The sequence below is a fragment of the Salvelinus alpinus genome, chromosome 17 (assembly GCF_045679555.1).
Source record: "Salvelinus alpinus chromosome 17, SLU_Salpinus.1, whole genome shotgun sequence".
NCBI lineage: Eukaryota > Metazoa > Chordata > Actinopteri > Salmoniformes > Salmonidae > Salvelinus > Salvelinus alpinus.
In genome coordinates, this window is record NC_092102.1 from 9,108,110 (window position 1) to 9,121,720 (window position 13,611).

At 42.2% G+C, this 13,611-nt stretch overlaps 1 protein-coding gene across 1 annotated transcript in view; it reads left to right on the top strand.

The window, feature by feature from the left end:
* Positions 1 to 9,775, top strand: part of LOC139542077 (ski oncogene-like) — a 75,393-nt gene extending 65,618 nt beyond the window's left edge. Inside the window, exons 3-6 of the mRNA XM_071347095.1 lie at positions 683 to 972; positions 1,092 to 1,447; positions 7,296 to 7,526; positions 8,232 to 9,775. Coding sequence (XP_071203196.1) covers positions 683 to 972; positions 1,092 to 1,447; positions 7,296 to 7,526; positions 8,232 to 8,414 — 1,060 coding nt within the window. The 3' untranslated portion in view covers positions 8,415 to 9,775. The remainder of the gene's footprint in view (positions 1 to 682; positions 973 to 1,091; positions 1,448 to 7,295; positions 7,527 to 8,231) is intronic.
* Positions 9,776 to 13,611: the final 3,836 nt, after the last annotated feature.

Genomic DNA, 13,611 nt, shown 5'->3' on the forward strand with positions numbered 1-13,611 from the left:
TTATTGACAGTCAGGGAGCAAAAAAATACATTTCGACGGCAAGGAAATATAACCAGTTTTCAGAGAGTCCCTCCGGACTTCGGTGAAGACCGAATGCTCCCCCGGGACAAAATGAGTTCAACACCCCTGCTCTAAAACAATGAAAACCCCCCACTGTTTAAAAGCAGCAACAGTTTGGTTGTTTTGAGAGCACAACCACGGCAGCCATTTTGGATGGGAATTTTGTGCTCATTCCTATGTCATGGAGTTGCTCCCTCCCGGCATGCCTCACGATCAGGAGGGCCCACCGGCTTGTCTGGGTGGGCTGAGGTCAGGGGGTAGAGCTGACTGTACCGCCGCCTCCCACACGGCACCACTCACACACACTCAACCGTGTGCACCCACTCGGAGTGAATCACATAAGCACATAATACACACATTACATTCACACATGTGCACAGGCACACACACTTAATCTATTCAATTTTTCACTTAGTAGGAGTGAATATCTAACAGACTATTACGTGTGGCTGTTGAACCCATTTTGGATTGTGAAATAAAGTGTCACGCATGCTCATTGTTAGCTCATTGTCAAAGCATCCGCAACATTCGAGATTCTTTCCCTCTTTCCCTTCCAACCAAAGACACCGAAAAACCAACCACCTCTCACATCCTCCTCTCTCTTTCTTTCTCTCCCTCTTAGCTTCTACAACTTCAAGACGATGGAGAGTGCCGTGGCCCCAAACGTTGCCCTCACGCCCCTCCCCCTGGCAAAGGCTGGGCCACTGTCCCCGTCCGTGCCCAGCACCTTCCACCCCAGCGCCAGGGAGGCCCCAGGAGAAGGGGCCATCCCCAGGCCCCGGAAGAGGATGGCCACCGTGGAGCTCCCGCACCCAGGCCCCGAGCCCCTCTGCCCCCCATCAGCAGCAGCCAGCAAGACCCCACTCCAGGAGGACTCAGAAGTTGAGATTGAGGTGGAGAGCCGAGAGGAATGTGAGTATCCCAGAAACATGTCATGTTTGACGTGAAAGATTAAGGTTGTCAACGGCCGGAAACCTCTTTCTCTGACTCAAAACTTAACATTACTCTCTCTCTATCCTCTCTTTCCCCAGTCACTTCGTCCCTTTCCTCCCTCTCCTCCCCATCCTTCACCTCCTCCAGCTCGGCTAAGGACCTGAGCTCGCCTGGCGCACAGGGCCCAGTGTGTACATTGACGTCGGCTGTATTGACCCCAGAGGGTGGCCCTCTCACTGGGGTAGCAGCAGCAGCAGTGGCAGTGGTGTTGGCCCCTGATGTCCCCGGGGCCGGGGGTCTTGAGTCGGAGCTGGAGACCCTGAGGCACACACTGGACAGCGGGCTGGACTCCAAGGAGTCTAAGGAGAAGTTCCTGCATGAGATCGTCAAGATGAGGGTGAAGCAGGAGGAAAAGCTTGGCTCAGCCCTGCAGGCCAAACGCAGCCTCCAACAGGTACAGAGACCCATCAATCAACTATCCTATATCCCAATTCATGTACCCTGAGTATACTAAACATTAGGAAAGCCTTCCTAATATTGAGTTGCACCCCCCCCCCCCCCCCCCCTCCCCCTTTTGACCTCAGAACAGCCTCAATTCGTCGGGGCTTGGACTACAAGGTGTCGAAAGCATTCCACAGGGATGCTGGCCCGTGTTGACTCCAATGCTTCCCACAGTTGTGTCAAGTCGGCTGGATGTCCTTTGGGTGGTGGACCATTCTTGATAAACCCAGCAACATTGCAGTTCTTGACACACTCAAACCTGTGCACCTGTCACCTACTACCATACCCCGTTCAAAGGCACTTAAATCTTTTGTCTTGACCATTCACCCTCTGAATGTCACACATACACAATCCATGTCTCAATTGTTAAACTACTTAAAATTCCTCCTTTAACCTGCCTCCTCCCCTTCATCTACACTGTTTGAAGTGGATTTAACAAGTGAGATCATAGCTTTCACCTGGATTCACCTGGCCAGTCTATGTCATGGAAAGAGCAGGTGTTCCTGATGTTTTGTACACCCAGTGTATATTTAATCAAATAATCCATAAATATTTATAAAATATATAGAATTGCAGAGACAGGTTGATGAACTATCCCTGTGTGATGGGGAACCTTGGCTAAGATCTGACAACTCCCAGGGCTAATGTCTAGGTTTTAGCCCTATTCTTATGCCAGTTTGTCTTAGTTTCCTCAAACTCTTAAGTGCCAGACAGAGGGCAAAATGTTAAGAACTCAGATGACTGGCGGCTTACACCATGACTTGGCAAAAACATTTTAAACGGATGTTGCTGCAAAAGCAGTCGGAGCAGACTTCTTTTTATATTTTGGTATTGGAAAGAAACTATTTCTTAAACCAACGACAACTGTGTGTGTGTGTGTGTGTGTGTGTGTGTGTGTGTGTGTGTGTGTGTGTGTGTGTGTGTGTGTGTGTGTGTGTGTGTGTGTGTGTGTGTGTGTGTGTGTGTGTGTGTGTGTGTGTGTGTGTGTGTGTGAAGGTACACAACGTGCATCCTCCGAGATGGAACATTATTCAAAAGTTCCACTTAATTTACCAAATAGGACATTTTGTAAATTGAGCAAGTAGAACGGGGGATTTTTTTTCCTGTCCTTTTTTATCATACTTTTACGAAACAGCTAACAAAGCTTGCCGACAGACATGCTTGTCCTGTCAGTTAGGTTCCCATGAGAAGGGTGTTTCTACACACACAAAGAGAGAGGAATCTCTTAGTCTCTCAGTTTCAAAGAGGAAGGAAACCTCACATCTGTTTGCCCTCTCATCTCCTTAACCCTTCACTCAGAGGACCTCACCCATCCCTATAGTAAACACTGTGGTCTGTGGCGTATTGAAATAGGAATTCTAGGTACATGTACAGTATATGGAGGAAAGCTCTATTTGGTGACCTTCCTATGAATGTATCAGTAGCTAGCCTACACGTTGTTAGCTTTGCATCCCTTGACTGAAACCCACTTGACTTGTTCAATTACAGTTGAAGTCGGACGTTTACATACACCTTAGCCAAATTCATTTCAACTCAGTTTTTCACAATTCCTGACGTTTAATCCAAGTAAAAAATCCCTGTTTTAGGTCAGTTAGGATCACCACTTTTTTTTAAGAATGTGAAATGTCAGAATAATAGTAGAGAGAATGATTTATTTCAGCTTTTATTTCTTTCATCAGAACTTTACATACACTCAATTAGTATTTGGTAGCATTGCCTTTAAATTGTTTAACTTGGGTCAAACGTTTCGGGTAGCCTTCCACAAGCTTCCCACAATAAGTTGGGTGAATTTTGGCCCATTCCTCGTGACAGAGCTGGTGTAACCGAGTCAGGTTTGTAGGCCTCCTTGCTTGCACGCGCTTTTTCAGTTCTTTTTGTGGCTGTTTCAGAGATTTTGCTCGCCTGAAGTACAGTATATTGTGATAAATTTCAGGCCACACTACTTGCCTAGAGAGTTTTCAGCTATACTTTTTGTGGCTGTTTATTTACCACCACAGACAGATGCTGGCACTAAGACCGCACTCAGTCAGCTGTATAAGGAAATAAGCAAACAGGAAACCACTCACCCAGAGGCGGCGCTCCTAGTGGCCGGAGACTTTAATGCAGGGAAACTTAAATCAGTTCTACCAAATTTCCATCAACATGTTAAATGTGCAACCAGAGGGAAAATAATTCTAGATCACCTATACTCCACACACAGAGATGCGTACAAACCTCTCCCTCGCCCTCCATTTGGTAAATCTGACCACAACTCTATCCTCCTGATTCCTGCTTTTCCTGATTCCAGCAAAGATTAAAGCGGGAAGCACCAGTGACTCAGTCTATAAAAAAGTGGTCAGATGAAGCAGTTTTGCTATCACAGACTGAAACATGTTCCGGGATCCTTCCGATGGCATTGAGGAGTACACCACATCAGTCACTGGCTTTATCAATAAGTGCATCGAGGACGTCGTCCCCACAGTGACTGTACGTACATACCCCAACCAGAAGCCATGGATTACAGGCAACATTCGCATTGAGCTAAAGGGTAGAGCTGCCGCTTTCAAGGTGCGGGACTCTAACCTGGAAGCTTACGAGAAATCCAGCTATGCCCTGCGACGAACCATCAAACAGGCAAAGCGTCAATACAGGGCTAAGATTGAATCATACTACACCGGCTCCGACGCTCGTCTTATGTGGCAGGGCTTGCAAACTATTACAGACTACAAAGGGAAGCACACCCGCGAGCTGCCCAGTGACACGAGCCTACCAGACGAGCTAAATCACTTCTATGCTCGCTTCGAGGCAAGCAACACTGAGGCATGCATGAGAGCATCAGCTGTTCCGGACGACTGTGTGATCACGCTCTTCGTAGCCGACGTGAGTAAGAACTTTAAACAGGTCAACTTACACAAGGCTGCAGGGCCAGACGGATTACCAGGATGTGTGCTCCGGGCATGTGCTGACCAACTGGCAGGTGTCTTCACTGACATTTTCAACATGTCCCTGATTGAGTCTGTGATACCAACATGTTTCAAGCAGACCACCATAGTCCCTGTGCCCAAGAACACTAAGGTAACCTGCCTAAATGACTACAGACCCGTAGCACTCACGTCCATAGCCATGAAGTGCTTTGAAAGGTTGGTAATGGCTCACATCAACACCATTATCCCAGAAACCCTAGACCCACTCCAATTTGCATACCGCCCAAACAGATCCACAGATGATGCAATCTCTATTGCACTCCACACTGCCCTTTCCCACCTGGACAAAAGGAACACTTATGTGAGAATGCTATTCATTGACTACAGCTCAGCGTTCAACACCATAGTACCCTCAAAGCAGGTTGAGAGCTTCAAGTTCCTTGGTGTCTACATCAACAACAAACTAGAATGGTCCAAACACACCAAGACAGTCATGAAGAGGGCACAGCAAAGCCTATTCCCCCTCAGGAAACTAAAAAGATTTGGCATGGGTCCTGAGATCCTCAAAAGGTTCTACAGCTGCAAGATCGAGAGCATCCTGACTGGTTGCATCACTGCCTGGTACTGCAATTGCTCGGCCTCTGACCGCAAGGCACTACAGAGGGTAGTGCGTATGGCCCAGTACATCACTGGGGCTAAGCTGCCTGCCATCCAGGACCTCTACACCAGGCAGTGTCAGAGGAAGGCCCTAAAAATTGTCAAAGACCACAGCCACCCCAGTCATAGACTGTTCTCTCTACTACCGCATGGCAAGCGGTACCAGAGTGCCAAGTCTAGGACAAAAAGGCTTCTCAACTGTTTGTACCCCCAAGCCATAAGACTCCTGAACAGGTAATCAAATGGCTACCCGCACTATTTGCATTGTGTGCCCCCCCAACCCCTCTTTTTACGCTGCTGCTACTCTCTGTTTATAGTATATGCATAGTCACTATAACTATACATTCATGTACATACTACATCAATTGGGCCGACCAACCAGTGCTCCCACACATTGGCTAACCAGGCTATCTGCATTGTGTCCTGCCACCCACCACCCGCCAACCCTTCTTTACGCTACTGCTACTCTCTGTTCATCATATATGCATAGTCACTTTAACCATATCTACGTGTACATACTACCTCAATCGCTACATACATACAGCCTGTCTTTTTACTGTTGTTTTATTTCTTTACCTACCTATTGTTCACCTATGACCTTTTTTGCACTAGGTTAGAGGTTAGAGGTTAGAGCCTGTAAGTAAGCATTTCACTGTAAGGTCTACATCTGTTGTATTCCGCGCACGTGACAAATACAGATTTGATTTGATTTGATTTTCTATAGGATTGAGGTCAGGGCTTTGTGATGGCCACTCCAATACCTTGACTTTGTTGTCCTTGAGCCATTTTGCCACTACTTTGGAAGTATGCTTGGGGTCATTGTCCATTTGGAAGACCCATTTGCGACCAAGCTTTAACTTCCTGACTGATATCTTGAGATCTTGCTTCAATATATGCACATCATTTTCCATCCTCATGATGCCATCTATTTTGTGAAGTGCACCAGCCCCTCCTGCAGCAAAGCACCCCCACAACATGATGCTGCCACCCCCGTGCTTCACGGTTGGGATGGTGTTCTTCGGCTTGCAAGCGTCCCCCTTTTTCCTCCAAACATAACGATGGTCATAATTGCCAAACAGTTCAATATTTGTTTCATCAGACCAAAGGATATTTCTCCAAAAAGTATAATCTTTGTACCCATGTGCAGTTGCAAACCGTAGTCTGGCTTTTTTATGGCTTGTTTCACTGTGGATATAGATACTTTTGTACCTGTTTTCTCCAGCATCTTCACAAGGTCCTTTGCTGTTGTTCTGGGATTGATTTGCACTTTTCGCACCAAAGTACGTTCATCTCTAGGAGACAGAACGTGTCTCCTTCCTGAGCGGTATGACGGCTGCGTGGTCCCTTGGTGTTTATACTTGCGTGCTATTGTTTGTACAGATGAACGTGGTACCTTCAGGCGTTTGGAAATTGCTCCCAAGGATGAACCAGACTTGTGGAGGTCTACAATTTTTTTTCTGAGGTCTTGGCTAATTTATTTAGATTTTCCCATGATGTCAAGCAAAGAGACACTGAGTTTGAAGGTAGGCCTTGAAATACATCCACGGGTACACCTCCAATTGATTCAAATGATATCAATTAGCCTATCAGAAGCTTCTAAAGCCATGACATCATTTCTGGAATTTTCCAAGCTATTTAAAAGCACAGTCAACTTAGTGTATGTAAACTTCTGATCCACTGGAATTGTGATACAGTGAATTATAAGTGAAATAATCTGCCTGTAAACAATTGTTGGAAAAATGACTTGTGTCATGCACAAAGTAGATGTCCTAACCGACATCAACCGACCACAAAACTATAATTTGTTAACAAGAAATGTGTGGAATGGTTGAAAAACATGTTTTAATGACACCAACCTAAGTGTATGTAAACTTCCGACTTCAACAGTATGTATTTTAACACAGTACATTGTGCAGTAGAACTTTTTCAACAGACTTAATGTTACATTAAACTTGCATTGTTAGTTTGGATGAGCTTTCATAACTTTAAAAAAATAATTTTACGCTATCTCTTTATCTATTTTCCAGGAGTTCGCTATAAGTTTCAGAGGATTCAAAGTTGAACAGGGTTTCCTCAGGTAGCTTGTTGTTTGGTTTAGCATCCCTGACTACATTTAATGCCAACTCTTCCTCTGTAGGCTAATGCTAATTAGCTTTTGCTAACCTGTACACGCCAATGGTAACTCAGTAATGCTACTGCTAGTTAGCTCATCCTAATGTTTACGTCAACTTTGTCCCATAGGAGTTGGAGTTCCTGCGGGTGGCTAAGAAAGAGAAGCTCAGGGAGGCCACGGAGGCCAAGCGGAACCTGAGGAAGGAGATTGAGCGCCTGCGCGCCGAGAGCGAGAAGAAGATGAAGGAGGCTAATGAGTCGCGCATGCGTCTGAAGAGGGAGCTGGAGCAGGCCCGGCAGCTCCGAGTGTGTGACAAGGGTTGCGAGGCGGGCCGCCTGCGCGCCAAGTACTCAGCACAGGTGAGGACACACACACACACAATAGGCTACTCAAACCCAGACAGAGAAGAGGCCATAGTCAAAGTGTCTGTAGTCCGATTATATAAACACTCCGAACTGAGGCTAGCCCTCAAAGTAATTGCAGCATTTCTGTCTAACACCAAGGTTAAGCGCTCATTGTCAATGAGGTAAGAAAAAAAAACGTTTTTTCTGCGTGGTCGAAAACAAATGGGTGTAACCCAAAGAGCACAGACCCAAGATAAGTGCTAGTCTAAAGAGGAAACAGGAAGAGACGTGTAGTTCCTTTTAAGCATCATGGGAAATGTAGATTAGGCAAAACAAAATAGAAGTACACTGGCCTTGAGTCCTAGTTTCTCTAAAAATAGCAATTTGCTTTCTAGCCCTGTCTTAAAAGCCTTTACTTGAGTGAATGTTTATAGTGTTTGTGGTATTTGGAGAGACATCTAAGTTAGGTCTGTGTCGCTAGTTCACTGTTGTGTGTCTGGGTCGGGAAGTGGAGAGGCTTAGAGGTTTGCAGTGGCGGGGGAAGGATGTGGCTATGGCGTCTTGCTGTCACACTGGCTGTGTGTGTGTCTGATTTAAGAGTTAAAGAGATGATATTAGATAGTAAACAAAAAAAAACTGAAAAGGCTGAAAGTAGACACACTAAGCAGGTGTATTGTCTGGTTCCTAAGCTCAACCCTTCATGGTGTTTTTTTGTTTCAGATCGAGGACTTGCAAATGAAGCTCCAGCATGCCGAGGCAGACCGTGAGCAGCTCCGGGCAGACCTATTGCTGGAACGGGAGGCCAGGGAGCACCTGGAGAGAGTGGTTAAGGAGCTGCAGCAGCAGCAGCTGTGGCCCAAGGAGCAGAACAAGCCAACCAAGGATACCCCCGCCAACAACTAGCCCCTTCCACCATCAACCCCCTTCCAATCCCCCACCATCAGCACCCCAAAACAAAACTACACCCTCCCCACCCAACCCAACCAGAGAGACTGAGATAACAGAGACAAAATAGAGAAATGCAGATATATTGAACCTCTATATGTGCACGTATACATCCTCACAAAAAAATGTATGAGTGCTTGGGTGCATCCTTGACGCAAGAAACAAAGCAAGTCAAACTCTGTATGTGTTACTAGGACAAGCACTGAAACGCACCTCTCCTCCAAAAACTGAAAATTGAATCTGAAGAAGAAGAAAAAAATATAGCACAAAATATGGTTGTGCCTGTATTTTCTCTGAGACAAAAACTGGTGAACATTTTGGATACAGACTTTTCTATGATGAAAAAAAAAATGATAATAATACAAGATATTAGACTGGCCTGTTTAGAAACAAAATGGAGGGCTTTCAAAACGGCAGACGAGCCGAGCAGGAGGACTGGACTCTGCCCACGTGCCCCAGCAGGACTTCTACTCCGTTTCCCGTGAAGAAGTTAAATAATTTTATGACGTTATAAGCTATTTAAGAGACTGCATAGTGATATAAAAAAAATATTTTAAAAAAATCTTTGATTCTTTGTTCTATCGGAGCTTAAAAAAAGATTTACAAAATATATTAACAGACAACAAGCAAGACAAACTACCACCAGTACCACCATGGTTCGTCGGTGGTGATCCAAGTGAGCAGGCCATTGTGATCCACTGAGGAAAAGTTTCATCTTTTTTTTTTTGTACTATTCCAGAAATACATAACGTTTACTATGGGAGAGGTGAGGAGGATTGCATTGGACTAGATATTTTATCTCTTTGGAACTTGTAAAGAACTTATAAAGATAAACTTTGTGATCAATTTGTATCTGGGTGCAATCTGAAGCCCAGACCTTTGCCAGTTTCCCCCGGGACTGTTGGTTAAAACTAGCTTGCCTGTGTTTCCTCCTTTTCATTTGATTACCAAGAGTTGACATGACTTGCTCAAATTAAGATAAAAAATAAAACATTTGAATATTATGATTTTAGGGCTGGAAGTGGCACCTTTAGCCAGAACCACAAAATGTTATTTTTAATTAAATTATGGTATGTAAATATAGATATTGTTTTTTTACGTTACAATTATAAATCGCACTTTGTCATAACAAAATACTGTTATAATGCATTATACTCCCACTATTGTCTTCAATCTTACATTGGAGAGGACATATCCATGACAAGAACAATATAAATCCAAGTGAGCATTTTGTTAATTATATGCAACTCATTTAAATGCAATGTATTCATGTGTTTAAGACAAAATATTGTAAATAAAATGAGAGAGAAAAAAGGGTGTACAGGCTTGCTTGCTGATACTGTTTGGGCTGTTGAAAAAAAATGTAATTTCAATCATTTTTTGGCACTAATTATACCATTTTGGTTGTTTAATCAATTGACACTCCTCAAAATAGAAAGATAGTGGGACGTAGGATTGCAAAACACAGAATGTCTTCGAGTGCCCAACTCTCCTACATTTTTGGTATTTATTAATACGCCAATGATTCATCGAAGTTCCAAGGTGTAAAACAGTGCTGTTTGACCAGTCATGGAAAAGCAGTGATTGTTAGAGTCCGAAGACACATTGCTCACATATTTACCTGGGAGAAATTCATGATTAATTAAAAAATACATTTAAAAATGCTCCAAATACACAGTGGGTACAATGCAATCCGAATGTACGTTGTGTTTATGCCATTTTCCTTTGGTTGTTGATGTTCTTGTTGTTGTTTTTAATGTGGGATATTTTTATTGCTTGTCTGTTTTTCCAATCGAAAACTCATATTTTCTTTCATATGCATGACATTTGAGAAGGTTTGCCATACATATAGTCATTATTGGGCATTGATACTGTACATGTAAGGGTTTTATTGTGTTATGCAATATACAGCAAACATGTATTTTTTAAAGAAAAAAACCCACATTTTTAAAGGAAACTAAACTTTGTTTATTACATAGATCAGAAGAAGAACTACTTCACAAGTACACCCCAAAACACAACCCGAAGTTCAAATGCAATGCTGGACAACCTCAAGTGCCTGAAAGTGGGCAGATGGTTTCCAGATCAGGAACACTGACGATGAAGTAATTGTAGCTGGCCCATAGGGACATGCTCAGAGTCAACTCCACCATGGGATGTCATTCCCGTCACAGTGCAGATGTCAAGCCTGTCACACAGTGCAGACACTGTCAATGGGGGGGATACTTTCTTTTTGCACTCTCGAGGGGAGTATCTAGAACATTCTCCCTCCTCTCAGCACTATCCCTCTCGACAGGCCTGACTTGACTACCTTGCTCAAGTTACAAGATGAAGCTATTGCAGTTTACGGTAGTAATTACATTTACTCTACATTATCAACAAATACAATTTAATTACTTTTAACTGCTAGAAAAACAATAATATCTGTAATTCATTCAGAAATGCTCTTTCAGAGATATGCATGTCAAAAACAATTATAGGTATCAACAGAAAACGTATGTACCATAGCTATGCGGTATTATAAGGTTAATCTTGGTTGTAGATAAAGATGTTATACCATTTTTACATGATCTGGTCTGTCCATTCAAAGGTGGACATCTCTGACTAGTGAAGAGGGCATTATGTTGAAGCCCCATGTCTTAACCAACAGTAGAAAAGGGCAATGTTATTGAGAGACTGACACTGAGTTTGTGACTTTGACAGACCTTAAATTGGCACATTTTATAGTTGTTTTTACACTCAAACAAATTGATATTTGTAGTTTCCTTTTCATGGTTTTCTACAAAAAGGGAGAAAAAAAAAGGGAGAAAAAGGGCTCTTCGCTCCCAAGTAAAAGAAAAAAATGGTTAAATTATTTATCATTTTCTAAACAGGAACCATTTTCCTAAATGGACGACAATAAAGCAGCAATAACAGTACATATTCATAGACAAAACTAGCCAGTGTGAAGATTAAAAAAGAAGAATTTACAAATGTAAATAATTTTTAATTTACAATATTGTATTATATATGTACAAGGTTAATCCTTATTCAAAAAGAAATCTTTTCTGACACAATAGCTGTCTTGTTTTTTTGAGTTTGTGTTTTAACCGAGAACATGTTTAAAAAATCATTATTGCAGTGCGTTAGAGAATATACCCTACATAAATATGTTTTTATCCCATTGTTTGGATGTTGAGTCTTTATATTGAATGACTTTTTTCACCAGTTCATATATATTTTTAACAATATATTCAATATCAAATAGTTTACCCATGGTAAAAATGAGTCACACAAGAACTACCGCCACGTCGTAGATTTTTTTCCCATCCTTGTATCTTTTTAGCCCTACGCTGCTGCTAATACTATATCAACTTTACAATTCTAGAAATATTTTTATGTAAGAGGAAAATGTGTGCTTTCTCGTTTATTAATGACGCATATAGTATGAAAAAAAAGCTTGGCTTATTTATCTATTCCTTCCTTTCCCTTGTTTTATCGCGCCTTTTCCACCTCCCCCCATCGACACCCTCTCCCTCTCTCATGACACGGACTATATTGTAAAGTAAAGGACTTTATGAGATTATGTTTGAAAATAGCTATGCTTATATACCACAGTGACTGAATGTACAGTGTATAGATGCATTACCAGAAATAAAGTTGTTTGTCCAGATTATATGACCCACTTTTCTTTCTTATAACTGCTGGTTGTTTCTTGCTTGCGACCATGTTTGACTGACATGAATTCATCCCCGTTACAGTTTTTATACATGACAATGACTTAGAATATGTTGTAATAGCTATGCTGTTTACAGTATATATTGTTAATGCTCTTATGAGCATGCATACCCCATTTGATATTGTGGCAGAGGTACAAAGACATGTAAATGTTGCTTAGTCATTGAGCTATTGAGACATTGTACTGTATCTTAGATCATGAATTTAAGATTGAATACATCAAATTCAAACTTTGGAAGACATTTGCTTTTAAGTCGATGTTTCAGACAAAGAGGTAAAACCATTCAGTTACACTCATGAAACATGGTTGTGGCAGAGAGAGAGCACGCCTCCCATCCACATCGATGGGTCCGCAGTGGAGAGGATCAAAAGGTTGAAGTTCCTCGGCGTGCACAATATTATTTTTTTTTAAATACATTTTTGGATGGATACTTGTTGTTTTGTTTACTGTTTGAACAGTCGCTGATATTATATGTGTTTATCAATATGAAATAGACTACTTTAATGAATAGATGAATAGTCAAATATTGTGTCTGCATAGAGCTTGTAGTAAGCTCTAGGTACTGTTGCACTATGTGCATAGTCATTGAACACTGGTCACTTTTATAATGTTTACATACTATTTCAATATCTACTGCTGTACTACATTTTGGCCAATTTTTTGATTTTGGATTATTGTGTGCTTGTTGACATTTACTGCAATGATTGATAGGAACTGGGAACATAAGCATTTCGCAGCACCCGCCAAAACAACTGCTAAATTATGTACGCAACCTATACAATTTGATTTGATAAAATCACTATTGGTCATATTATAATGTAGAGGTAACTGCCAAAATACAGAAAACACCAACATAAAGTGTCTTAATAGGGTGTTGGACCACAACGAGCTAGAACAACTGCCAATCAACTTGGCATAGATTCTACAAGTGTCTTTGTAGTCTTTTGGATGGATGCAACACCAGAAATTCCATAATTTGGTGTTTTGTTAATTATGGTAGAAAAGACTGGGCAGGGGGGGGCATAGCCATGGTAGACAAAATAATGGGCTGCCCAGAATTTTTGTACATGACCCTAAGCATGATGGGATGTTAATTGCTTAATTAACTCAAGAACCACACCTGTGTTCAAGTACCTGCTTTCAATACACATTGTATCCCTCATTTACTCAAGTGTTTCCATTATTTTGGCAGTTACCTCACCAAACCAAGATTCTAGTTTTCTAAGGAAACATTTTACAGTTAAAGTTAAACCTGGTCAAGAAATGTTTACCAAATGCAACTCTAAAGCGTGTGTAAATAGAACGGAATTCCCTTTAATTAATGCACTTTTCTCTCTACACGTATTCTGACCTTGAATTTAAGCATGAGAAAAGCATGCTAGGTGTGGCAGAGGTGTGGCAGAGGTGTTGCAGAGGTGTTGCAGAGGTGTTGCAGAG